The sequence below is a fragment of the Ursus maritimus genome, unplaced genomic scaffold, assembly GCF_017311325.1.
Source record: "Ursus maritimus isolate PB19 unplaced genomic scaffold, ASM1731132v1 scaffold_32, whole genome shotgun sequence".
Lineage (NCBI taxonomy): Eukaryota > Metazoa > Chordata > Mammalia > Carnivora > Ursidae > Ursus > Ursus maritimus.
Window position 1 is genome coordinate 25247748 of NW_024425786.1, and position 26719 is coordinate 25274466.

A 26719-nucleotide genomic window follows, 5' to 3' on the forward strand; every position below is an offset into this window, starting at 1 on the left:
AGAATCTGAATGCTTCAGTCAAAGCTATGTCTCGGCAATGCTGGCGCTTGAGGCAGATGGCAAGCATGACGGGGTGGCATTTGTCAGCCTGGGATCTGCCCCATACCTCTAGAGATGGCACAGAAGCGACAGTTTCCATTGTCCCCAAGGGTATCTGCCTTCTGGGACACAGTGCCCTAGGGCTCTACGTGGTAAAGAGAAGGAGGGTCCCTCAGATGGGATGAGGCACAGTGGCTGGATATGTCCCACAGGCCAGAACCACCCAGGCACATGGCTGGTGGCTTCTGCTGGAAGGACAGTGTGGGGCTGAGCTGGGCCACATCCCAGTTCCTAGAGGCCAGCTATCTCTTGCCCATCCTGGGGGAATCCGTGGGACAAGAAGGGAGACTCTGGGAAGCAATGGGATAAGAGTGGTGGGGGTACTTAGGACCAGAGCAGTGAAGGGTCCATTTTTCTTTCGGAATGACGAATTAAAGAGCTTCTCGGGATTCCTAAACACAGAGATAAATCTATTACTACTAAATTAGCATTGGTGAGGAAGTCCCCAAATGAGACTCAAATACTCCAATATATTCATTTCAAATCCCCCTCTTACTCTTTTTTTTTTTTTTTAATTGCTGGGGTCATGAAACAGTGGAAGTGAAATCAGCAGAAGAATCAGGAATCACTAGGGCAGGAGGGGACGTCTTAATCCAACCAGTTGGGTAGGTGATTTTCAGAGTGGGTCTTAAACACCTTCAGGGAAGACGATTCCCCCCAAACCTACTTCCTAGACCATTATGGGGAGGTTCTCCTTGTGTCTAACCCACGTATCTTTTGCTGCAGTGGTGAGGTCATTCTCCCAGAGACTGGAAAGTGGATCAATTTCCATCTGCTGGGAAGACCAGAGGCTGGCAGCAGAGGGAGAGACAGAATGTTCCGCCATCTTTTCCCCCCAGGGGACACCGACATGCTTTACCTGCGAAGGTGATGTTGAATCCTTCGTAGGACATGGAAAAATCGGAAATGAAGCGGACCTGGGCGGTGAAGTTGCCATAGAGTCCGGCACTGATGGGGGCCGGCAACCGCGAGCCAGTCAGCTGTCTCAGGGGCTGTGAGAAGCTGCCGTTCTCGGTGATGAGGAGGTAGTCGTGGCCGCTCTCCAGGTGGAAGGTGTGGAATGTAAAGAACACACCTGCCAAGAGACCGGAAGGCTCCAGGTGACAAACTGAGATGGTGGCAGCAGCCCTGTGCGAGATGGAATCTGCACGAACATTTCCAACTTGTGGATGTCTATCAGTGGGTAGGGGTGCGAGCGTGCACTGATAAGACACATGCGGGTGAACTGGAATGAATGTGCTTGAATGATCTGGAATATGCCATTTGTCCACAGGTCAGGGAGAAGGACAACCGCTTTATGGTTGTCAAATCTGAAAGATTTATGGCTAGGTCCAAAAGAATGCTGTGTAGCCTTTCATTCATTCATGGATTCACTCATTCATTTCTCAACAAGCAATTGTATATTTGATGCGTGCTTCCTCCGGACTAGGTCCAGGGCCAGGGAGGAGCCAGGGGATATACAAGACATTCAACAAATAGCTACAGTTCAGAGTGACAAATGCTCTACTGAACGTAGTTCAGAATGTGCTGGGGGCAGAATGGCAAGTACTAAACAAAAGCAGTAATATTCACTAACATTTCCGCACTAAGTATCTGCGTGTCACTACGTCATGTGTTTAGTTTTAGTTGCCCTGTAGTTGGCCCCTATCGACTGGAAGAGAAGATCTGAAAACTCATTTAATCCCACCCATAACTCTATGACATTGGTACAACAATCCTCATCTTCATTTTGCACCTGAGGAAACTGGGGTACAAAGAGATAAAGTCACTTGTCCAGGGTCACCCAGCTAGCAGGTGGCAGAGCTGGGATCTGGGTGCAGTCTGACTGCAGGGTTGCATAATAAACTGCTCCACAACACTGCTTCTCACGCTGAGGAGAGAGAACAAGGCAGGAGGTGTGGCCAGGTGGTGAGATGGGTCAGGTGGTGAGAAAGATGGGGTGACAGGATCTTCACACCCAAAGCAACTTTTGGACTCATCCAGATGGCAGTCTGTGTTTGGGCGTATGTGTAAATGCACGGCCATCCACACGTCAGCATGCCCACGGGAATATACGCCGTGGACGTGCTAAGGGCAGGTGCTTGGCTAGACTAGGGGGCTGGGTCCACTTGCTATTCAAAGTCCATGGACCAGCAGCATGGGCATCGCCGGCGAGCTTGTTAGAAATGCAGAATCCCAGCCTCTGTCACAGACCTTCCGAATCAGAATCTGCATGCTAACGAGATCCCCAAGAGATCTGGAGGCACATAAAGTTTGAGGAATACTTCTCTAGATAATTGCTGACAAGTTTTTGATAAAGGATGGTTGGATCCAAGCTCTCAATGCTAAAATATTTTAGATGATTTCATAGTCCTGCTTCTCGGTGGATAGAACGCGATGATCCCAGAGTATTTGGGATTCTATGGGTGGGGGTAGGGGAAACAGAACCCCATAGAGGTGGTGGAACCAGGCATGCAGCTTGTAAATGCCCTGTGCCCAGGCAACTGGGATGCATCTCTTGATCTGCTTCCTCAAAGGAACAGATCCCAAGCACCTACTAAGTGCTAGGCCTGGGCTAAGCAGTGAGAAATATCTCCCAGTTTAGCGGAGGAGACAGACACATCCATAGTGAGAGAGTGGGGGCACAAAAGAGTGACAACTATGCCTGGAGGGTTTGGAAGACTTCACAGGGTCACAGTCTTTGACAGGAGGGGTGTGAGCATTTTGGGGACGCACAGGTATGTGTGCCTACATGTATCCTATCCTCCCGACAGATAAACACAGGTGCACGCAAGAAACCATTCTCAGGCTACAGAGCTTGGGAAAAGGATCAGTGGAGTATACGTCCTTTCGCTCCTGGCTAGAACTCGGGTTGGGTGGAAAGTGGATCAGACACAGGATGGGGAACTGAAGTTGATGAAGCACTAAGCCTCACACTCCATCCTTTAGCATGTGAACACAGCCCCTCCATAGGAGGAAACATTTGGCTGGCATTCTAAGGATGAGTAAACAACTGAGATGAAGCCCCTGGGTTTCCGAGCTGTGCTGATTGCTTGGGGCTCTTTTGGCCATTGTGAGAAAATGAAGACATTGTCACAGAGATAGAGATGCTCCATGCCGGAGTCTGAATCCAGATTTGGTGTGACAGACGCACACACAAACCAATACTTTGCTGCAGTGGCCATGCCGAATCCTATGAAGGATGTGGACACCACGCCAAGCAGAATTCAGAGCTGAGGAAAAGGCCTGGGCTTTGGTAGGGAGGGGACACAGACCTGGGTCAACAGCCCGTCTACCAGCTGAAGGGTCTGGGGTGAAGTTGCTCAGTGTGTCCTGAGTTCTAGTTTCTTCCACCGTAACATGGGAATGATAACATCTTCTCATAGGTAACATTTAGTTCTTGGAGCGAGGAACAATTGGGATAGCAGATGCAAGCCCGCAGCATGGTGTCTGGCACACAGTAGGCATTCTTTTTGCTCGGCTTGTCTTAACTCCCAGGAAGACTTAGGGCTTGAAAAAATGTCAGTTCTGGGGTCTCAGCAAGGGCACATTCTTTGGACTCCTGAATTGGCCATTCCCTTTGGCTGGGAAGTTGAGTAATTCTGAATTTTACAGAGTTTTGAGTTTCCCCAGCTGTTCCTCTGCCTGCTGGGGATCAATCAGAGTCAGTAGCCTAATGGATCTGTTAACCTGAGCTACTCTTACAGGCACTGCCCTCTGGAGAAGGGTCTGGGTTCAGTTTAATTCAATTCATATAAATATTTCTTGAGTTCCTTATGTGTCAGGCATAGAGCCAGAACCTGGGGAAGCTGCAGGAAACAAGGCAGACATGTCTCTCAAAGAGCTTAGAGTCTGTGTGGGGGGAGCAGGAAGGCCAGGATCATGTGGGAGCCCACGGAGGGGAACCCAACTCACACCCAGGGCTGGGGAGAAGGGGTCGGGAAGGCTCATTAGAGGAGTTCAGAAGATGAAGAGCTGGCCACACAAGAGGGAGTGTGGAGACGGTGCAGGGGGAGACAGTGTTCCAGAGAGAATAACAGCATCCCAACGCACAAAGCTCTAGAGAACAATGAAAGCCTGGGAAGTTCTGGGAACTGAGAGAGCTTCAACGAGCTAGAACTTAGTGTTTACAGGGCTCAGAAGGAGGCTGAGAAAGGTGAGCAAGGGCTATAGGCTCATGCCAGCTATTTTACAATTTCGAGCTCTACGCTAAAGGTCTGGTGAAGCCTTTAAATGGTTCTAGGGAATTAAGGGGGACACTGGGTGTTATACGCAAGTAACGAATCATGGAACTTTACATCGAAAACTAGGGATGTACTGTATGGTGACTAACATAATATAATAAAAAAAAAATGGTTCTAGGGAAGAAGTGACCTGGTCATACATCAGTGACCCCATGTTGATTCTCTGCCTGGAACACCTTTCGTCCTGGCTAATTCTTGTTCATCCTTGAAGACTGGCCTAAATTTCAACTTCAGGACACCTACCTAACCAAGCCCTAGACGGGTCTCCAGATGTTTGCCACCTCTACCTGTTCTTGGCCATGGTACGTTAGATGGTCTATCTCTACCACTAGACTAGAAACTTCCTGAAGGCAGGCAACGCTAGAGTGGCTTGTGTCAGTGGGTTTTCCTAGCACCTAGGGTAAGTGCAAGTATAAAATAAGCATTTGGTAAATATTTAATTGCATTGTTCTAGGCAAAGACACACATAGAAAGGCATAGAGAAACATACTCCCCTATGATTACAGATGGCAGACAGAAAGAAAATCATGACTACTGGGGGTCGTTCCTCTAAGGATCATGAGGGGCTGCCTTTCTCGCCCTCGTGATGCCACAGAGGAGTTTCTGGCTCCTGCAATGGCCAACTCTGGCCCAGACTTGGTGGAAACAGCTCTGCAGGATGAACAAGGATGCTGCCCTGATTCCTCCTCTCCTCAGAAACGACACTGTGCAGAGAAGGGGACAACTGGGCCTCACCCTGACTGCCTGGAGAGTCCTAGCTTCCCAAGAAGCTCCACGCCATTTTATCCCAGTTAGTTCAGGCCTCTTAAAGGCAAGAGTGAAAGCACTTAAACACATGGGGGGAGACTTCAAGTGACTTTTCTTTCAAATTTTCTTTTTTTACACAAATAGTATCGTTTACATGTAATATATGTTTATTGCTCAAAACTAGAAAAAAGTGAGAAGATAAAAATAAGACATCTTGGGGTATATCTTTTCAGACAGTTTTCTACGTACATATCCTTGTTTATTTTTTATAAACTGAATATGTTCTTTTGGGAAACATCTCTTTTGACTTCACAACATATTGCAACTACCCCTGTACATCTTTATTGTTTTTTATTTTTTAAAAGATTCTATTATTTATTTTAGAGAGACGGAGAGAGAGAGCAAGGGAGAGGGGCAGAGGTAGGGAAAGAATCTTAAGCAGACTCATGCTCAGCCGGGAGCCCAACATGGGGCTTGATTCCATGACCCTGAGCTCATGACCTGAGCCGAAATCAAGAGTTGGTTGCTTAACTGACGAAGCCACCCAGGCACCCTTACCCCTGTAGGTCTTTAAATATTCGCTCACATTACGCCTTTCAGTAGCTGCACAGTGCTGCATTATATGCAGGCATTATGTGTTTATTTAACATTTCCTGATTGATAGATATTTGAGTAGCTAACTCATCTTCCAATTAATAAAGTGTTTTAGGAAGCATCCTTACAGCTGAATCTTGATGTACAGTTGTACTTATTTTTTTCAGATAAATTCCCAGGAGTGGAACTGCTGGGTCCAAAGGCATGTATATTTTGAAGGCTTTTGGTTCACATCACAGAACCATCATCCAGAGAGTTTCAACCACTTCATACAATGTCAGCGTTGAAGAAGAGTATTTGTGTCTTCACACTGTCTCCCACACTGTTATGATTTTGTCTGCTGACTTGAAAAAAATGATATTTCATTACTGGTTGAATTTGCATTTCTTTAATTATGAGTGGGGTCAATGTCCTTCCATTTCTATTTCCTCTATTATGAAGTGTTTATAGCTTTGCTCATTTTACAGGCCTAGAGACCAGGTATATTTTTCTTAAAGATTTTTAAGAGCTCTTCATGCATCAGGTTGGTAATCTTTCGTTGCTTATACATGTTGAAAAGACTTCTGTTCACTTACTATCTGAAATTTTTATGGCTTTTTTTACATAAATCCATTCAAAGTTTTATTTAATCAAATCTTACAGTTTTTCCCTTTATGGATTCTGCTTTTAGTATTACTCTTTATAGTACATCCCCAACTGAGGTTAGATTTTCCTGTTCTTCTAGTACTGGAATTTATGTGGTTAAATATATGAGGTCTGTTTGGTTCTTTTCTTTTTTCTCCCAAGTGTTTAAGTCTACTGTTTAAAAACCATTTATTAAATAATCCATCCTCTCTTCAGTGGATTGGAAATGACACTCTAATTATACACTACAAACTGTCTCTCTCACACACATACACGAGTGTGCATGCGTGTGCACGTGTACACTCTCTCTCTGTCTCTCATCACACACACACACAGAGGACTCCACTTCTGGGCCTTTGTACGCCTGCACTGGTTTGTGTGTCCACTCCAATACTCATACCACATTGTTAAAATTATTTTAGCCAATAATATTTTACTATCTAGAAGAGTTACTCTTTCTTTCAAAATTTTTTCTTGGCTTTTCTACATGTTAATTCTCCTGGATCATAGGTTCTTATCAAGGGCATGCATCAGATTTACTAATGAAGTGTTCTAAAATCAAAGATGCCTGTTTTCCACCTCCAACGTGCAGAATCAAAACCTCTACAGTGCAGTCTGAGCAGTAACGCATTTGCTACAGCCTGGAGGGGTTGAGAACCATGACCCTGGATGAACTTCAGAATAAGCTTCTGAGGACAGAAGCCATAATGTGCTTGGCTACTGGTTATTCCCAGTCCCAGAGTCTGCTCGTGGGTGGTATTATTCAATTAATATTTGTTGAATCAAAGACTATATTATTTCCTGTTTATTTCTAACCAGCACCCTTACTTTGAACTTGGATATCTGAAGATTATTCTTGTTAGGGAAGTTGAGGTAACAGTCCAGCCTGGTGAGGAATATGAAAACATGGCCTCTGAGGAACAACTGAGCTATGTAAGAAGAGGCTTATGGGACCAGTGTCTGAAGGGTGAACGAGGAGAGGGGGCAGATGGATCCTATGTTCGTCCAGGACACAGAACAAGGAAAAAACTTTCAGGAACACCTAACAGCCTATTAGGAGGGGTCAGATCTATCAAAAAATGACAGCAGGTGTCCATTTGCTGAATGGGTTGGTCACCTTCCCACTGCTGGGGGTGTTTAGGCAGAAGGTGTGGTGCCATCTTGTGGGGAGCGATTAGAGAAGATTCCTGCATTATGTAGGGTTTGACAGCTGGTAATCTCTATGATCTCTTCCAGCTTGAAGATTTTAGATTCTTAAAAATATTTATGGAATGTATTCTGTGATTCAAAGAGATGGGAAGCTTCCGGGAGTTTTCCTATTGATGAGAAAATTTCAGACTAAGCCCTGAGGTCACTACATAAGGAGATCCCTACTGAGGCCACCTTGACCTGAGGAACATGGGGCCCTGACCATGTCATATCCCAATACTTGTTCCAGGCCTAACCACTCACCCTTGCCATGGGATGTTTCAATAATCCAGGTGCAGTTCAAGTTGTTGGGGTAGAAGTCAGGAAACCCTGGTGACAAGATGGTCCCACTGGAGCCTTGAATGAAGCCACCACAGAGTGCTATGGGAGTAAAGACAATGGTGAAAGACTGGAGTGGCCCAGAATGCCCCCCAACCCCATACTCCCGGCCCCAGCCAATCCTCCTGGGAGTCTGGGAACCATCTCTTTCCAGGCCTCAACCCTCACTGAGGTGGGCGAGTCCGTGCCCCTTCTAGGTCCTGGTCTTCCACAGCAGGAACCGCATCCACTACCCCAGCCCCCTCTAACGGGGCGTGTCTCACCTTCACAGCTGGGCAGGGCCCGGCTCCACTGGAAGTTAGGTTCACACTCCAGGGGCTCCCCATCACTTAACGTGTAGCCTGAGTCACAGCTGAAGGTCACTAGAGCACCCACGTAGAAGTCATTCCCATGGCGCTGCCCATTTACGGGGATCCCTGGATCCAGACAGTGGTCCGACTGCAGGGTTATAGCTGGAAAAGAGAGCCCACATCTGGAACAGACAGCTGACTATCACCATAGAAGGACCCCCACTGGCTCACAAAGGGAGGGCGGAGAGAACCCTGATTTACAGAAAGCCGAAGGTGTCATTCACCCATGTATCAAGTGTGGCTGTCGATATCTGCTGAGAGGGTATTTGAAGACCTGTCTGCCAGAGAAAACAAGCTGATTATAGTATTCGTCCATCCATCCATTCATTCAGCTAACATAAGTGGAGCCTCCACTGTGGCTTAGACACCACACTAAGTCTTAGGGATACAGACATGAGGAGGAACGTGGGGTGTCCTCATGGCGCTCTCAACCATCACTTCTACACTGGTCTACCAAGAATGGAAGGGTTGAGGCACCAGAGGCGGATGCAGAAGGTGATGGGGGGAGTGAGGGTGAGCAGGAGATGCCACCACGTTTCAACCTCAGGATCCTCCAACACTCTGCCCCCAGAACGCCCGGCCGGGCGGTGCCCCATCACCTGCAGGCAGAAGAGGCCTCGCGGTGGGCAGGTCATCAGCTTTCACTGTTTCCAAAGGCTCCCCTCTGAGCTCCTGTGGGCTCTGACAGATGCTGAGAGTAGGGGAGTGCCCCCCAGGAGCGCAGCCTAACTGAGGAGGCCATGGGGATGGGGCCGAGTTGGGGGCCCGCTGCTGCAACAGTCTGGGTCCTTGCACCCTGCCATCTGGCTCCCTGCCAAGACTCACTCTCATAGCGGAGCTGGAAGCCAATGTCCGAGTGACTTTTGTCGGTGGAGAAGAGGAGGTAGAGGTAGTTGCTGGTGCTGATGAGGAACTGGGGGACCTGGGTCCCATGGTAAACCCCGATCAAGGGTGCTGAGTATGTCCGTCCATCTCGAACTTCCAGAGTATCATAGTTGACCTCAGTTTTAAATCTGCCAAAGATAGGAATGTAGATTTCTAGAGAAACCTGAGGCTTATTAATTTGCAAATGACAAAAGGCCCTGCCTGACCCAGGGCTTCAGAACAACCAATTCTGGCAGGCTGGGACACTTTCACACAATTTGCACACATTCGCTAGTGATAGGGAAGGGCCTTCTCCACATTTAGCCCCTCCCCCTCCTTCCACGGCTGGGCACTCTCTCAGTCCTCCCTGTGGCCTGGGCCAAGACTCATCTTAAGACTTAGAGGCACAATGACTAGCCTCATGGGGGGTCAGAATGTTCTAGGCCAGAATTCAGTAAACTATAGCCCAGGGCCAAATCTGTTCTATAGCGGTTTTTGTATGGCTTAAGAGCTAAGAATGGTTTTTAACATTTATAAGGGGTATGTTTTTAAAGAGCAAAAAATATGCAACAGATAACCACAAGTGGCCTACAAAACCTAAAATATTTACTATCGGACTCTCACGGAAAAGTTTGAGCAGCACTATTCTAGGCCATGGATGCTTTATCTGGAAGAAGTTTCTGTTCATATCTGGGTGGCTCCTTTCCCCACCCAAGAGGCACACCTGGGGTGGGAGCGGGAAATGTGGCATATGAGCAGGATTTGGGTCAGAGGTCAGGAAGACTGCCTTCCTATCCTGCAAATTTCAGAGTTATGCTCCTCAGATGCCAATGCTGCTTCAACATCTGATGGTGTCTATCTGCCCACTCTCTGACACTGGGGGTGGGGGGGACAGAAGGGCTCAGACATCCCAAGTGATACCCCAGCCTTCTGCTCACTCCTCCAGTCATAAACAACACAAGTCCCACTACTGAGGTGAAACCAAGGCCGAGGGCAAAGCCAGTGTGGCCTGTCCCCACCCAGGGCAATTTGCTCCAGTGTTCTCTGACTTTGCTGACATTTCAGCAAACGTGCTGGTCCTCCCCCATCAACCCCAGGTTCCCTCCCACACCGTCCCTAAGAAATTCCCCCTGCCTCTGCTCCCTCCAAGGCTGTGGTTGTAGTCACCTGTCGAAGGTGATTTTGATGGGGTAGCCTGGCTGGGCTTCAATCACCCAGGCACAGCTGAGGGCATCCTTGTAGAAGCCAGGCCAGCCCGGAGATAGGATGGTGCCACTGGGTGAAGTCAGATGACCACCGCAGGGAGCTGGGGGACAGAAAGAAGAGAAGTAGCCTTCTTGGGGGAGGGGGTGAGGAACAAAAGAACAAACAAATAAAAACTCTCTCTAGAAAATGTATCTGCCAACAAGTATTGTTTTTGTTTTTATGGAAAATTACATAAACTATATAAACCGTGAGTTCTATTGGGACCTTTATAGACATGCCCAGTTACATCATTTGGACTTTTATTAAAGGCCAGAGGGGAGAAATAAAAATAATCCTTTAAACAAAGTCCTCTGTCATTCTAGAAGGGCTGAAGTACAGCTAATATTTGGGTCGCACTGGTTTTTCCTTTGTTCCTCGTGCAACCATCAGCCATGTGGCAAAAGCAGGGGATCACTCCTCACACCTGGAGCCAGGTCTGGTACTGCACAGTGGGCAGACCCCGAAGCTCAGCTTGGAGCGCCGGCCAACCTGCTCCACTGTAAGCTCCCTGGGGGCAGGGACCTTGTTAATGGTCTTATGCAATTCGGAGTCCCCAGCATTCAGCCTAGAGCTTGGCACACAGTTATCCCTCTGTGCCAGAAATCAGTCATTATTGCTTGAATGAATACATGAATGGATGGAAGGGTGAATGAATGTGGTTCAAGGCAGGTGACTCCACAAGATACTGGGTGGTGCAGACATGCCTCTGATCCTGCCCCGCATGCCCCCTCAGTCCCTCCGTCTCTCTTTGCCCATCCCCCAGCTTCCCATTCCCACCCGCATCCTTCCCTCACCACCGCCTCTTCCTGCAGCCTGACCCTTGGCCCTTGTGGCACTCATCAGAGTGAGTCCAGTCCTCCTCCTTCCCGCAGGTGGTTGGATTTCGTGGCCCACCCCTTTCAAGTTATGCTAGGCCACGTGACCGCTTTGACCAATCACACGAGAGCAGAAGTGGCGCGCGTCCGGCCCACAGGGACACTTGTGAAGCTGGTGCCCGATCTGCAGTTTTCTGCCTCAGCAACTGTGAGAGCAAGTGTCACGATGGAAGTCCCCTCGGGCTGGGCCTTTAAGTGACCCCGATGACCAGTGCTAAACAGGCAGCCCAGGGAGTCTGTGTGCACTATCAACTCCTGTTTTTAAGCCACTGAGATTCGAGGCTTGTTTGTTAATACAGTCTAACCTCGCCCACCCGACCTCTCTCCAGGACCGATGAGAAGGATGCCGGTAACCACCACCACCCATGCTGCGGGCACTGTCACCACCACTGCCACTCACGGGCTCACAGGGACAGTCATGCTCACTCTTCACAGAACACAAATCCTGCCAGGGTGGCGCTATTATTCTCCCTGTTTTACAGCTAAGACAGGTTTATGGAGGTGCGGCAACGAGGCCTGTGTTTGCTACTGATAGAGCCTGGACTCGGACAGAGGAAGACACCATAAACCCAGAGATCCTAAACTAAGCAGCCTTCCGGTTTTCAAAGAACCCCTGTGTCCTTTGGAATCCCTTACTATGGAGCTATCATCAGAAGCCGAAAATGCCCTGAGCAAGACCAGGAAGGAAATAAAGAGCTGCCGGGCACTTCTGTCTGTAGTTTTTTGCATGTTTCTCTAGGTAATCAGTTTCATAAAACATAGTCAAATACACTGCACCTTTCCTCTCTCAATTCTACGAACTTCTTAGAAAGACTGAAAATACTTGTCAACGTTCTTTTTTAAAAAGATTTATTTATTTGTTTTGGAGAGAGAGAGTAGTGGGGAGGCAGAGGGGGAGTCAGAGAGTCTTAAGCAGACTCCTTGCTGAGTGCAGAGCCTGACACTGGGCTCAGCCTCACGGTCCTGAGATATGAGCTGAGCCGAAATAAGAGCTGGAGGCTCAACTGACTGAGCCACCCAGACACTCCGATTGTCAAGCATTCTTAATAGATTGTTGCATTAGGAAGTTTAATTAACCTGAGACAAGAACAGTAATACTAGTTGTAGTAGTAGAGACTCATCCCAATGATTTACCTTGCTACTTTATGTGTATTATCTCATTTAAAGGCACACAACATTTATGCAGTTGTTATGCCCATTTTACGGATGAGAAAGCTAAGGCTAAGTAGGCTAAGAGAGCTGGGATTTCACTTTAAGACCTCTGTCTCCAAATCCCCCTGTGGCTCATAATGGTAAAACAGCCACAACGGGCAGCAATGAGCTCACTGGGATTGAGAGTTTACTGCTAACGAGGATTATCTTTGTGACAACTGCAACACGAAAAGACAGATACTATTGTTATCCTCATTTTATAGGTGGGGATTATCACCCCTTCTCAGCAAGCTGAGGCATGGAGAAATTAAGTAATAACACAGCATCTATATCAAACATTGAGAGAGTAAATTGCACGTGTGTGTTGTCACTTCCTGGGTAACCCCCGTTTTCAAGACCCATCCCTGCATCTCACCGAACCTGCTAATGCATTCCTCTCTCTGATGGACACGTGAGACCCTGGAGGCGTGTGTTTGTGGGGGGCTACTGCTCGGTGCCGGGGTCCCCATGCACGCACTGAGGCTCCGCAGAAGCAGAAACTCTCTCTTGGCTTTAATTCAGCACAGACCCAGCCTCTTGGGTTGTCAACTGTGATCTCCTCACTTACTTACCAGAAAGCTGTAGATGACACGGTCACTTTCTGTCTAGGCTGCCCTCCGTTCAGTGTACAAATAACAACAGAACCCTAGCTAAAATCTCCAGACAGGGAAACCCAAATCCTGCCTCTGGTCACCACTTCGTTTTTCTCTGCTGTATTATTTTATTGCGTAAGCTGGTTCATCTCTTCTCCTGCTCATGTGCTGCTCAAATGACCTATGTATTCAGTCCTTCACACTCTCTGGTTCATCTTCACATGCAAGGATGACAGTTGTCAGGCAGAGAGGAGTAGGGAAGGGTCCTAAATGCAATGTCTCCTTAACATTTGAAGAAATGCTCAACCTCATTCTAATGAAATATATATATATTAAAACTGCAATGAGAAAATATTTCTCCTCCATCACATAGACAAAATCCAAGTTCAAGGACACATGAGGCTCAGGGAAAGCAGGTGTTCTAGTACCTCGCTGGGGGACATGCAAAATGGCACAATTCCTGTGACGGGAAATTGGGTAACGTACAGCAAAATTCCTATGCATTCACTCTCTGATCCAGCAATTCTGCTTCTAGAACTCGATCCCAAAGATATTCTTGCAAATCTATGAAAAGACATATATATGTACAAGGCTATACAAAGCAGCATGATTTATAGTAGCAGAAGAATGGAATGAGCCCAAACGTTCAGCAATAGGGAGCTGCCTGAATGAACTGGAGTAATCAACAAGATGGACGATGCAGCTATCAACAAGAGTGGGGAATATTCTATACAATGTCATGGAGTGGTTCCCAGAATATGTTAGTAAGCGAATAAACAGCAAGGCAGAGAGGTAAAAAATAATCGTATGATGCCATTTACTGGAGAGGGGTGGGAGACACACACACATATTAACTCATATTAACAACTGATGGAAGAGTGAGACCCAAACTCAAGACTATCCATGGAAAGAAGGAGGGAACAGGGTAGAGAGGCAAGGGATAAAAGCTAGTCTTTCTCAGAATGTATCCTCTTTTAGAGGTTTAAGTTTGGAATGATGTAAATATTTTTGACAACTAAAAAGAAAGATTTAAATTTGATAGGCAGTTTCTCAGCACTCAAAAGCAGAGGGAAATACATGAATACAGTACTGTATCAGTTGGTGGTCTAACCACACATGAAGAAGCTCGCAGAAGAGATTTTAAAACACAGCCATCCCTGGTAGGATCTAGGAACGAGAGGAATCCAAAGTAAAACAACTTCAACCATTTTCAGTAATCACACTGATGTTGGGAGTGACCGTATCATTCTGAGTCTTGAGTATGCAGCAGGGAATGGGAAATTATGTTGGTGTTGCAGGGAACTGGAATTTTCAGCAGGCATGAAAGCAGGTAGAGATACGACATCAAGGAAGTAAAAAAGAAAGTTCTTACATCTGAAATGAAATGAACCCATTATGCATTTTATCTTTAAAAAATGATTCTTTAGCTCTGTTCATTGAAAAGCCTTAGAGACAAGGGCCAACTCAACAGGAATAATTACCCCCGGTGCCCAGATTCTCAATATCATTTTCCACCAAAAAGGGAACGAGGGCTCCTTGGAGAAACGGCTGATTCCAGGTCAGGGCCGGAAAATGCTCAAAATGAGGTTGGGCCACTTTCAAAGGGTTCCCACTGGCCAATGGGACAATTGGGAGTGTTGGTTAGTGATAACTGCAATGGATTTAAATACATAAAATATGTTTAAATCCACTGAACTGTAATGATATTTAAAAACATTCAACTTTAGAAGATGTCAGGGAATCAACTCATTGAATAAGAACTGGTAAATAAAGGAAAATAATTAAGTTTTCCTCTGCCTTTCCTTCTTGAACTATACCTTAGGGTAACCCAATAGTTGATGAGGGCGAGTTTTCTTTAAGCATTCCAGCTTATAAAGGAAGATGAGATGATAGCATGTGGGCATTTTGCAATCCCATCGATGGCTCCTAACATCCTCAAATGAGAGACAACCAGACATTATGTGTCTCTGATGGCGGCACAGAGCCCTGCCTGTAAAATATTCCGGTCGAAAAATGGAACCCAAATCTGATTAGGTTTTTAGAACTTACTGCCAATTAAAGGAAATATAAGAGAGAGGGGATCATGTTAAACAGCCTCCCAGGGACATGACGGCCAAAAATTCAGAGTGCAGGAGACACCTCAGAATAAATGACCTGGCTTTTTCCACAAAAAATTGCAAGGGGTGGGCGTAGAGTCCCACAGATTAAATGAGCTGATACATATGTGCTACCTGTAACACGTGACCCTGAGCAGGATTCTGATTTTTAAGAAATATCTTTAAAATAAAGTGTTAAACAATCATGGAAATTTGATTAAGTAATTATTACTTTTTTTTAGGATGATAGTATTGCTGTTATGTTATAAAGAGTTCTTTTTATCTGTTAGAAATACACACTAAAATACTGTGGGTGGACTATTTTGCCTGAAATTTGCTTCCCAATAATCCTAGAGTGGGGCAGTGGCAGGGGCAACAGGTAGGGCATGAATGCAACAGAACAGGCCATGAGTTTGTAACTGGTGAAGCTGGGCGGTGGGCACCCAGGTGTATTATTCTGTTTGAAATTTTCCACTCAAAATGTGGGGCAGAAAAAGGAAACACGCACACTCCCACTCATACCTACTCACGCTCACACTCACACACACAACGAAAGAAAAGAGGAAGAGGTTTCCTGCCTCGAATAGGGACAAGCTCAGAAGTAAGAGAAATGAGGGACCCTGTGCCTACCCGGTGCCTGGCACACAGCAGGTGCTCAATAAATACTTAGTCAAAGGAATGATATACTGGTTGAAGCGTAGAAGACTAGGTATTATGACTGAATTGTGTCCCCCCAAATTCATAGGTTGAAGCTTTAGCCCCAATACAACTGTTTGGAACTAGGGTTCCTAAAGAGGTAGTAATGAAGGTTAAATAAGATCATTAGGATGTGGCCCTAATCCAGCAGGACCGGTGTCCTTTTAAGAAGAGACACCAGGGATGTGCGTGCACACAGAGAAAAGGCCACATGCGGAAACAGCGAGGAGGTGGCCATCTGCAAGCCAAGGAAAATGCGGCTTCAGGAGAAACCAAACCTGCTGGTGCCTTGACCTTGGACTTCCAGCTTCCAGAATGGAGAGAAAGCAAATTTCTATTGTTCAAGTCGCCCAGTCTGCGGTATTTCGTTATGATGGCACGAGATGACTAACACACCGGGCTTCTGGTGAGGGGCTGCTGTCCCCCATGACAGATGGCCCATCTCTCCTGACCTCTGATGTAACATTGTGCCAGGCCAGGAGCAACTGGGAACAGTGACGGACACAAGACTACGGGCCTCACAGGTGCCGGACACCAATTTACGTGCGCTTTTTCTTTTCCTGTATGTTCACCTTCACAGCAACCTGGAAGGTGGGGACTGGTATTAGCCTCATTTCAGAGTGGCGGAAACAGGAGCGGAGAGGTTAGCTAACTGGTCCAGAAACACACAGCTAGGAAGCGGCAGAGCCAGGATTTAAACCCGGGCGGGTGGGCTCCAGAGCCTGTGTTGCTAGCCACTATGGGTGGATGTGGGAATACCCGCCCTGACTACCACCTTTAGAGGGGTTTTAGGGACGAGGCCTCCAGTGTGAATGACCAGAAGTAGTGAAAGCCTCTTCCCGTGACCTGCTACACCACCGTTGTGTGGCAGCATGAAAGGAGAGTGAACTTTGGAGTCAGACAGACCTCATTTGGTGATTCAAAGTGGTGGCCTGGAATTAGAGTACTTGGACTGGAATCCTGACTCTCCATTCATTTAGCTGCGTGACCTTGGGCAAGTTACATAACTACTCTGTGCTTCAGTTTTCTCATCTGTGAAATGAGGACAATAACAGTACTTGCCTCCTAGGGTTGTCATGAGGATTCAATAGGACAACGTAAGCAAAGAACTCGGCCTCGTATTTAACACAGAGTAAATGCTTAACTGTTACCAGCTGCGGGATCTCAGGCAGGTCAATCCACCTCGCTGGTCTGCAGCTTTTTCATGGTTAGAGCACAGTAACACCTTTCTCACGAGAGTGGCCAGAAGATTCAATGAGATAATGTTAGAAACTCAGTAACTACCCTTACTTCTTCCTTGGAGGCCTAAATGAGCTACAACTATCACTTGGATTCCTCTTGCGGGAAATGGGGAGAACTGGCCTTCTGTCTTTTTTATAGGACTTTTTAATTTTCTGATTATAAAAGTAACACATCTGGTATACATACAGAGAAAAACAATGTGGATGTGTGTACACCAAACAGTCAAACCATTTTCCTCTAGGGAGTGGGATGGGGAAATGAGAATTTTCACTTTGAACTTTATCTCACTTACGTATTGCTTAAATTTTTTACAACCACCAACTATTACTGTAAAAATGAGAATACACACTCACAGTAGATAATTTATCTTTTTTCCCCCCTGTGTATTTCTTATATAAGCATATATTTTTTTAAACCCAGTTTGAGATTCGTTGTCTTCTAGTAGGGGTTTAATTACCTTTACTGTCATAACTGATATGTTTGTCTTACTGCTGTCATTTTGTTTTATGCTGTCAATTTCTGATGCTTCCATGTGGTGTCCTGTCTTCTCTGTTTCTTGCAATAGGCAGTATGTTTCCTTTTGTTTTAATTTTCTACTGGGATAGGAAAAGTAGAAACTTGCTTTTTATCCTACTTGTGGATACTCCAAAGTATTTCATAAACAGGTTTGAAATTATATTCTCTGTAGTGAAATAATTCCAGAAAAATACAGAAACGGTGTAGCCAAGAGTCTGGGTTTGAATTCTGGCTCCACTACTGACAAGCTGGGAGGCCCCTGGGTGAGTGACTTAACCTCTCTGAGCCCCAGTGGGGACCACAACTACACCTACTTCCTACCTGGTGTGAGGCTGAAATGAAGGGACACCTGTAAATTACTTATCCCAGTGCGGTATGGTTACTTGGTTCTTCCTGAAAAAAGACAAGGAAGAGGTGAATGGGGGAGAGGGACAATAGGCACGCCTGTGTAGATACCTTCACTGCCTGGAAGGCTTTTTAAAGATATTTCTGACTTTAAACATATGGATCCCCTATGTCCTCTGTTCCCTAGATAAGGGGTCAACAAACTGCAGCCCGGGGGCCAAACCCAGCCCATCCACTTAAGTGCTGTCTATGGCCGTGTTCACATAACGGTGCCAGAGTTGAGTAGAGACCCATATGGCCCACGAAGCTGAAGGTACCTCTGAGCTGGCCCTTTAAGAAAAAGTTTGCCGACCTGCGCCTTAGAGCACCCACATGATCATCCTTCTTTCTAAATTTAGGAGAAGATGCCATTTTCTCCCTTGTCCCATTATAGCCTCTCAAAAGCTAAGTGGCTCTTAGCATATATTAAAAGATTTTTTAAAAGACCATTAGCTTTTGCATTTAATTGTCCACAAGGTGGGGATACTTAATCAAAAACAAAACTAGAAAAAATGGAAAAGACAAAAGATGCTGATTACAAAGCAGTGTTCTCCCGTGGCTGGGATGCGGGGGAAAGAAGCCATGAGGGGCCGGATCCCCCACTCTGCCCCTTTGATATGCTGCTCTCCAGGTCCCTGAAAACCAGTTTGGCAGCAAATGCCCACCCCTCTGAGGAAAGTGAGCAGGCTCTCCCCTGTGCCAAGTTCACGGTCTCTCTGATGGGCTTCTCCCTATGCCTGATTGCCTGCTGTCCTTCAACCTCAGCGTTCCCCATCCTCCCGAGGGAATGGATGGGATAGTTTTAATTACAAAATTAGGACTTTGCCCATGAAACAGTGAGTCTAATTCTCTCATGCACTCATACGTGGTCTCGAGTATCTCAGTGCACTGGTGGAACTAGGGTCTAGGAGCACCCGATTCAGGAGGGCGGCCATGCCAAGAAGTGGGGTCTGTAGTTACTGAGCCCTGGTGCCTCCTCAGGGGGCTCAGCTCCACTGGGACTGAGCCCCCACAGGCTCGGGGGCACTGGGAGCCTGGGCTTCTGCCCCCCAGGACAATCTTGGTGGGCAGACAGGACCAAAGGTCAGGGAACTGATAAAGGAAAATGAAATGGTGGTGGGACCAAGCGTCCAACAGCACGGTTCAGTGGTGCTCCCCAAAGAACAAAAGGAATTAGGAGAAGGGAGAGATCCGGTGAGCGAGAGACAGCTAGGAAGATGTCTTGGATGAGATGGTCCAAGACAAGGACAACCAAAGAAGTCAGGAGAGAGAATGAGGGAGAATGAGGGGCAGCCTGAAGGAAAAAGTGGACAGTCCTCCAGACCCTGGGCTCTGCGTGGTGGCTTTGCAGGGTCATGTGCTTCACCGTCAAACCACTCCATCACACACGCAGGATCACCCCACTGTTGCCAGCGATGGAGTGATTTCACCTACTAGTTCCATGGCTGAGAATGTCATTTCCAAAAAAGCTCACCGCACTGGGGAAAATGGCTGTGAGGTTGTGTGGACCTCATTGTGGGAACGTGGAGGGCAGAAAATAGTCCATTCATGGCACAATTGGGGCAGGAGCCTGGAAGGATGGAAGAGCATCACTTGATCCCCCGAAGTGGAGTGAGACTCATCTGACTGGTCCCATGAAGAAATGGTTAAAATCGGGTTAAAATAACGCTCATGGCCAACACTTATTGATGGCCGTCTCTCTGCCGACACGGCTCCAGGGGCAGTGCATGCCCACAATGACGCCGTGAGGAGGCTGCTGTTATTAATCACACTTTATAGATGGGGCAAGTGAGGCACAAAGGGCCAGGTCATTTGCCCAGGGTGACTCAGATAGGAAATTTCAGGCTGGAGGCGAAGGGCAGTCTGGTGGGAGTCTGGCTCCGGAGGCCATTAGGGAGAGACTAACCTAGTTAAAAGGTCTTTCCTTCATTCATCCATTCAGTAATTCATCAACCAGTATCGGCTGAGCATCTAAGTGTCTAACAATTTGCCGGTCGTGTGGACACGAGGCCAACGAAGATCTCCTAACCTCATGGAGCTTACAACCCAGCTGCAGCACAGCAAACCGTCTTGAGAACTTCCTTTATGCCAGGAACTGCCCTTTATAATGTACCTCGTTCTTATCCCCCCCTTCTATTCTCAGCTGGAAAAAACAGAGGCTCAGAGGGAAAAGGTAACTTGCCAGGATTCCAGCCTATGCCCCATGGACCTGAAAGCCCACCTTAACCCCAGACCCACTGCCACATGCACTGAGCGGTCAGCAGTCTCTCCTCTCCCCTCCCCCACCTGTCAGCTCTGGGGCAGTGCTTGCTTGAATGCTCCCCTTTTATTCTCCTGCCCTTCCCACCTGCTGGCCAGGGTGCTCAGATTTGGGTTTGGGGATTGAGTATAGAGAGAGGTCATTAGGTCTTCACCTCTGTCCATCATGTGAAATGAGAGGAAGCAGCTTTCTGGCTCCCCAAAGTAGAGAACAGCAGCCCCTGCCCCCGTGTCCACCGTCACTGCCTCCAAGGGTCTGCTGGGGTGCTCACTTTTGTCCATTACTCACGAATTATACTGAGGGCCTGTTCTGTGGCAGGCTCCGTGCTTGGCATACAGATGTGACATGATTCCTGCCCTCAGGAAGCTTCACCTGTGTTATAAATGCCTGCAGTTTGGGGGAACAGATGGCCGGTCTCTAAAGCTAGTCACGACCTACTCTGTGTGGGCAGGCAGGACCAAGGAGATGCCATAATAACCCCGTGCTTGCTTCAAGCTGTGTTTCTTCTTCTGGTCTGCCTTCAGTCTCCTGAAGATGGACCGCAAGGAGAGGGAGGCACAGCCTTTAACAGGAGCAGAAGAGCCAAGGTGGGGGGATGTCCCAGGGAACCAGGGAAAATGAGCACATGGAGAAGAGAGTGCCAGGGAGCCTGAAAGACTTCAAACTCCATGGCACTGCCAATGCTCTGGGCTCATGGAGCTCCCCTGGGCAGGAGCTGGAAGCAGGGCTCCTAACGGCTGTGATACTGAGAGAGCTCTCAGTTGAAAGAAGAGGTGTTTTTGATGCCTGACTGTCTAAAACCAGCGTTTCTCCAGTTTAATGTCTGGTTACAATTCGAATTTCTATGTGAGGGCATCCTATAGAGCTCCTACCATCCCAGTGTGAGGGTGAGAGGGTGGCCTGGGTCCTGGGAGAAGAGGAAGGACGATGCAGACTTATGCCGCTCGGCCCCCTCTGCATCCTCTCTGGCCGACAGCCCCGGCTCCCAGCCCTGGCAGGCACGTACCTTCACACCGCAGCACGGCGCTGTTCCAGACCACGCTGCCCTCCTTCAGGATGCAGGTGATGGTCTCCGAGCCCTGAGTCCCGAGGAAGCCTTCATCACAGAGGAAGGAGATGGAGCTTCCCAGCTGGAGGCTGTCACCGAACCGTTTGCCATTCACTGGAACGCCGGGATCTGGGCACTCGTTGTGTCGGAAGGCTGTGTGGATGGGGGTCAAGGACGGGATTAGGCAGAGCTGGCGTGCAGATGGACCCCCCACCAAGAGAAAATAAGCTTCATTATGATAGGCAATCCTAGACCCCCATCACTTCCACAAGAACCCACCATGCTGGAGACAGAGCCAGATACCCCAGAACCAGCGAGCCACAGTGGGCAGAAAGCAGGTGATTGTTAAACCCGATCTCCTGCCTTCCTGAGCACCTAATCCAATTTCATCCTAATGAATATAGATAGCTCAGGCAGTGGACGAAGTATTTCTCATGTCAGCTCATTTACATCATAGAACGATTCCATGAGGTAGACATGATTACCCTGGGTTACAAATGAGGAAACTGAGGCTCAACACGGCCTGGGAGCAGAGCTACCTCCTCCTGTCACATCCATTCCACACTTCCCTAACTTCAGAGAGTTACGGGATCATTTATGTTGCAGATGAGCTGGACTCCAGGTCCTGTGACACTAATAGACACTAAGCATCATAAAGTAGGTGCCCTGGACTCAACCCTGTCTGAAGCCATTTCCTTCATTTCCTTGTGTATTGTCAGTTTGCCTCGCTCCAGCCAGGCAACTGATAATGCGGCAGGAACGGGGCAGAGGAAAGAGAGCACTTGCGGGTTTAACTGAGCTTTGCCTCTGTTAGTTACACGGTTCTGGGCAACTTACGTAATCTTGCTTAGCCTCTGTTTCCTGACCTACAAAATGGAGACTGTACTTCCCTGGCAGGGTCATTTTGGGATAGAAATAAAAGGAAAGTTGGTATGAATTTGAAAGTGGAGAATGTTTGGGATGGCGCCTGACAGATGGTAAGTACTCCCTGAGTATGAGTCCGCTGCCTTCTTCCCATTCCCACTCTGTTTCCACGGAGCACGTTCCCAGCCTGCCTCCATCAGGGGTGCCACAGCTCTGGAGCTCAAGTCTCTGAGCCACACCCTATCTGGATCCCTGCTGTTGTGAGCACCGTGCTTTCCAGGAGACCAGGCTCCCTGGCTGTGCGGGCACGTGCCACTTTAAATTAAGAACTCAATTTGCAAGCTTCTGAAATTCACTAGTGATGGAAACACTTGCACAACCAGAAACAGCACGGCCCCAGAGGCTGCTGGATCTTGCTGGAGGCAAGAGGCCTGCAAACCTGGGGATCCTTCCTACCAAAGACGAGCTGTGGGAGCATCTGCTGTGGAGATGATGGCGATGATCCCTGGCAGAGCCTCAGCGGATGCTCCAACACTCTTCCCGCTGAAATGCAAAGCCCAGGTCAGCCCAGACTTTAGGCTCCCCGCCTTCCTTCATGAGGAACGATGACTATGAGGGTGCCTTGACATTTAGAAAGACGCCCTAGGAAGAAGAGTGGTGCTGGGGGCCCAGAAGTCCAGACACGTATCTCTTCAAAATCCGATCAGTCACACACACACACACACACACACACACACACACACACACACACACAGGATATGAAGCCACTTCCAAAGTCAGGGTGCAAAAGCTCTAAGTGAAGGATTTAAATACTGCATGGTTCTACCTGTGCGCCTTTTCAAACCTCAGTTTCCTGGCATGTGGAAGGGGTAGACAGAGCTTAGCTACTGACGTTTCCACCAAGCAGCCAGCTGTGGTGACCACAGAGGTACTCACGTGGCAGGTGCTCTGGGGACAGCAGCTGCCATCACCATTGTTTCAAATGCCCCATGTGGAGGATGGATTAGCTTTACTCTAAGGAGCACTAGGGGTGAAAGTGGGATCACTGATCCTTGTTGCAGGGACTCTGGCTTCAAGTCAGCATGAGGGGAAGCCCCCGGTGCTCTCTTGCTATGGAGAAGCTGTCTGGGAGGTGAGCTCCCCACGCTGGGCAGATTCAAGCTCAGCCGAGATGACCACCAGCTGCCTGTGACTGAGGAGCTCTATGTCCCAGCTCCCAGACACTTGTCCGGGACTACTGCTGCACCAGCTACACCAGAATCACCTCCGAAGCCTGTGAAAATGTAGATTACAGGGCCTCATCCCCTTAGGGATTCTGATTTAGCAACAGAGCCCAAATTAAAAACAATTATGTCTACTTATCCACCCAACTATCTCTATAAATGCACAGAGAAATATCTGATGTCTGCAATAGTGTTCGGCAAAGGCTGACAAGAATCTTTGCCGGCTGGGAGGATTCTGGGGTGGTAATTAGTACTTCTTCTTTGACCTGCCTTGTTTGTTGAGTGTGTATGTGTTGAACGTGTATCATTTTTATGGTGGTGGTGAAGCCTTGGAGAGGAATGGTTGGTAACAGCCAGATCCTCACTTAGGTCAGGTCCCCACCTTTTGCCTCCCCTCTTCCCTCCCCACCAAGGACTCAGCACTTGCTGCTTTTTGGGAAATGCGCACCTCCTAGCCGTGGTTTTTGGTTTTGCTAGGAGACTCAGTAGCCTGTTTTGTGCCAGGTTCCCCATTGATGTCTGCACCTACACCGAACCCTCAGAGTTTCCAGCCCTCACCAATCCTAGAAGGTGGGCTCCCTGGTATACCTCTTACCTCTCATCTTCCTACTCCCACCAGGGGGAAAAAAGGTCATTAGTCACTTATGGATCTTTCTGTTCAATACACACTTACTGATCCTTACCAGGTCCAGACTCCGTGCCCGGCAGAAGGGATAAGATAAGCATACATCCCCCACCTTTCCAGAGCTCACGATCCATGGTAAAGCAAGAATGGGATAGATCTGTTAGAAGCTAGAGCAGCAGTGCTAGACTGGGAAGATTAGGGAAGATGGAGCTGGGTTCTGCTTCCTCCTGCCTGTGGATGGTGGGGACACGTACGCCCTGGAAGAGGCATGCCCTGAGAAGACAAATGGTTTCTAGCAAGCTCGATGCCCTGAAGAAGGTGCTGAAGGGAATGCTGGGAGAGGGCTTTAGCTTGGGTGGTTCCTTGAAATCTGAGGTCCCCAGTGGCCCCAGCTCAACTAGATTCCAGGGATAGACCTCTATGCCAAGGGAGTGGGGTGGGGGCCGGGAGAAGACCATTTCTATCAAAAAGTACCAGACGATGTGAGCGTTTGCGTGCATGGAGTGAAGCAGGAACTGGGGGCCTGCATTTCACAAGCAGCGCCTGGAAGAGGATCTGGTGAATGGTTCAGGCAGGCCCAACTTCAGCCCCATTTGACTATTTGCCGTTGGCTAAGCTCACTGGGTCTGCAGCTTATTATGACCTGATAAGCACTTCTTGCTACCTTTGGCAGCTTGCTATTTCTGGTCTCCAAGCTCTGGCCTTCCTCCCCTGCCTCACGATAGCCCCAGGAGACATAGAAATGAAAAGAATTACCACTTAGCTTCCGGCTGCTTCTACAGAAAGGGCCCAGGGTTGAAACTGGAGGTGACAGCTTTTGGACTGTGGCCCTGAGAGGGGTGATGAGGAAGTGCCCCAGTAACAAGGCTAATAAGTCTCAGATCCAAGCAGAAACACTGCTCCAGACCTTTGCTTCCGATTCAACTGCAGGGGTGGGAACTGGGCAAAGTGAAGTGTGAGCCCCACAGGGAATACCTGAAGCCAACAGTAAGCAGGTGTTCAAGGACTGGGGAGGAGGGGGGAGCACACTGAGAAGGATGGGCAACAATGAGGGGATGGCACAGGCTTGCTCTCCCTTGGGCCCTTCCTGGTTCTCACTGGGCCTTCTGGGGAAATGAGGCCCCAAGTTCCTCTTATATTACATATCACCCCCATAGGAAAGAAACCCTCAAAAGAGAGCAGCTCCACAGAAAAGAGCACCCTGACCAGCAGCCAGCACTTTCTACTTTTCTGGTCATGCTGGAGCCCCGTGCCGGGGCACTGCAGCCCCTTGAAGCCCTTGGAACTGGCCCACCCACATCAATGCTCCTCCATGGGGGCACCCTCCACCATGCTCAGAGGCCAACACTCTGAGGGATGGTCCGCCGGAGACAGAGTGGGGACTCACTGGTAAAGGTGATGTTGAAGCCCCTCTTCCCTGTGGAGTGGTCAGTCTGGAACTCGAGACGGGCCACGTGGCCACTGCTTGTGATGGAGGAGGGGAGCTGGTTTCCTGAGAAGGTGCCCAGGACCGGGGCCTCAGCCGTGGCCCCATCCTTGATGACCAGGAAGTCAAACTGAGGCTCCACATCGATGTCATTGAAAGCCAGGTGGATGCGGCTCTCGGGCCGGGCCAGGATGAGCCAGACACAGTGGAGGTGGTTGCCGTAGTCCTCTGGGTAGTTGGGCGACAGGACGACCCCAGAGGGGCTGGTGAAGTTGAAGAAGCAGGAAACTGCAAGAGAAGAGCCGTGGAGGTCAGTGTGCGTCCCAGCATTCTGCCTGGGCTACTGGGGGCTGGCATGGGGAGCATTTCCTTAGCCTGAAGAGCAATGGAAAGAAACATAACACAGGGTTGGGCCAGACTGGCTGGCCTCTGAGCTCTAGGAGGGAGACATGCTGGGTTCCATGCTGGGCATGGTGCTGGGAAGGGCCCCTCCGGCAAACTACAGACATGGCGGAGTTGGTCCTCTTAGCTGCTGCTGATCCCCTGGGTGGTAACCAGGGTCAGGGCATGCCAAGTCCATTTCTCCTCTTTAAACATTATGATAGGTATGCCCTGGGGATTTGGGCAGCCTCAAAGCTATATAACTACGCTAAGGAGGTGCTGGGTAAACACTGTCTTTCAGAGACCAAAGCTTTGGAAGAACCATGGGGGAGGGGTGATGGTGCCTTGTCCCTGTGCCCCATCCATTTCCTGTTCTCTCTCCTACATTATCCTCAGGACACACTCTTCTGGAATTCCTTATTTTAAACTCTTATCACGCCAGTGACTGACAGACCCTGGAACAAGGCTGAGGCAAGGGAAGTGCTATAAATGGAAAAACAAACAAATATGCAAACACGAAACCAAAATTAAGAGGGAAAATAATAGAATGAAATAAATTGCAACAAATATGCCAAAGGGTGAATATCAATATTAAATTAGAGCTTTTATAATTGCATAAGAACATCACCAAGATGAGCAAGGAGTATGCTCACAGGATTCATCGGAAAGAAAAGAAGAGTTAATATGAAAACACAGTCCATTTCACTAGTAAAAAAAAAAAAAAAGGAAAGAAAAAATACACAGCCCAATATTGTTGAGGCTTCATGAAAACTCATATGTACTTATTGCCAGTTGCAGAGTAAAGTTGATATAATCCTTTTGGAAGGGAGTATATGAATTCTTATCAACAGCCACAAAACTATTCAAATATTCTGACTCAGTAATCTCTAGAAATTAATTCAAAAGAAAAAGAGCCGCATGGACAAAGATGTTTATAGTGACATAATTTTATTACAGAGAAAAAAATGTGAACAACCTATATGCCAGCCTAATAATATGAGGTAAATTATAGCCTTTAATGTGATG

General features: G+C 48.0%; 1 protein-coding gene across 1 annotated transcript in view; it reads right to left on the bottom strand.

Moving 5' to 3' along the window:
• Window positions 1-26719, bottom strand: part of CSMD2 (CUB and Sushi multiple domains 2) — a 567391-nt gene that overhangs the window by 177956 nt on the left and 362716 nt on the right. Inside the window, exons 14-20 of the mRNA XM_040619227.1 lie at window positions 25274-25600; window positions 21133-21327; window positions 10196-10334; window positions 8990-9177; window positions 8078-8266; window positions 7740-7856; window positions 959-1174 (exon numbers count right to left, since the gene is read on the bottom strand). Coding sequence (XP_040475161.1) covers window positions 959-1174; window positions 7740-7856; window positions 8078-8266; window positions 8990-9177; window positions 10196-10334; window positions 21133-21327; window positions 25274-25600 — 1371 coding nt within the window. The remainder of the gene's footprint in view (window positions 1-958; window positions 1175-7739; window positions 7857-8077; window positions 8267-8989; window positions 9178-10195; window positions 10335-21132; window positions 21328-25273; window positions 25601-26719) is intronic.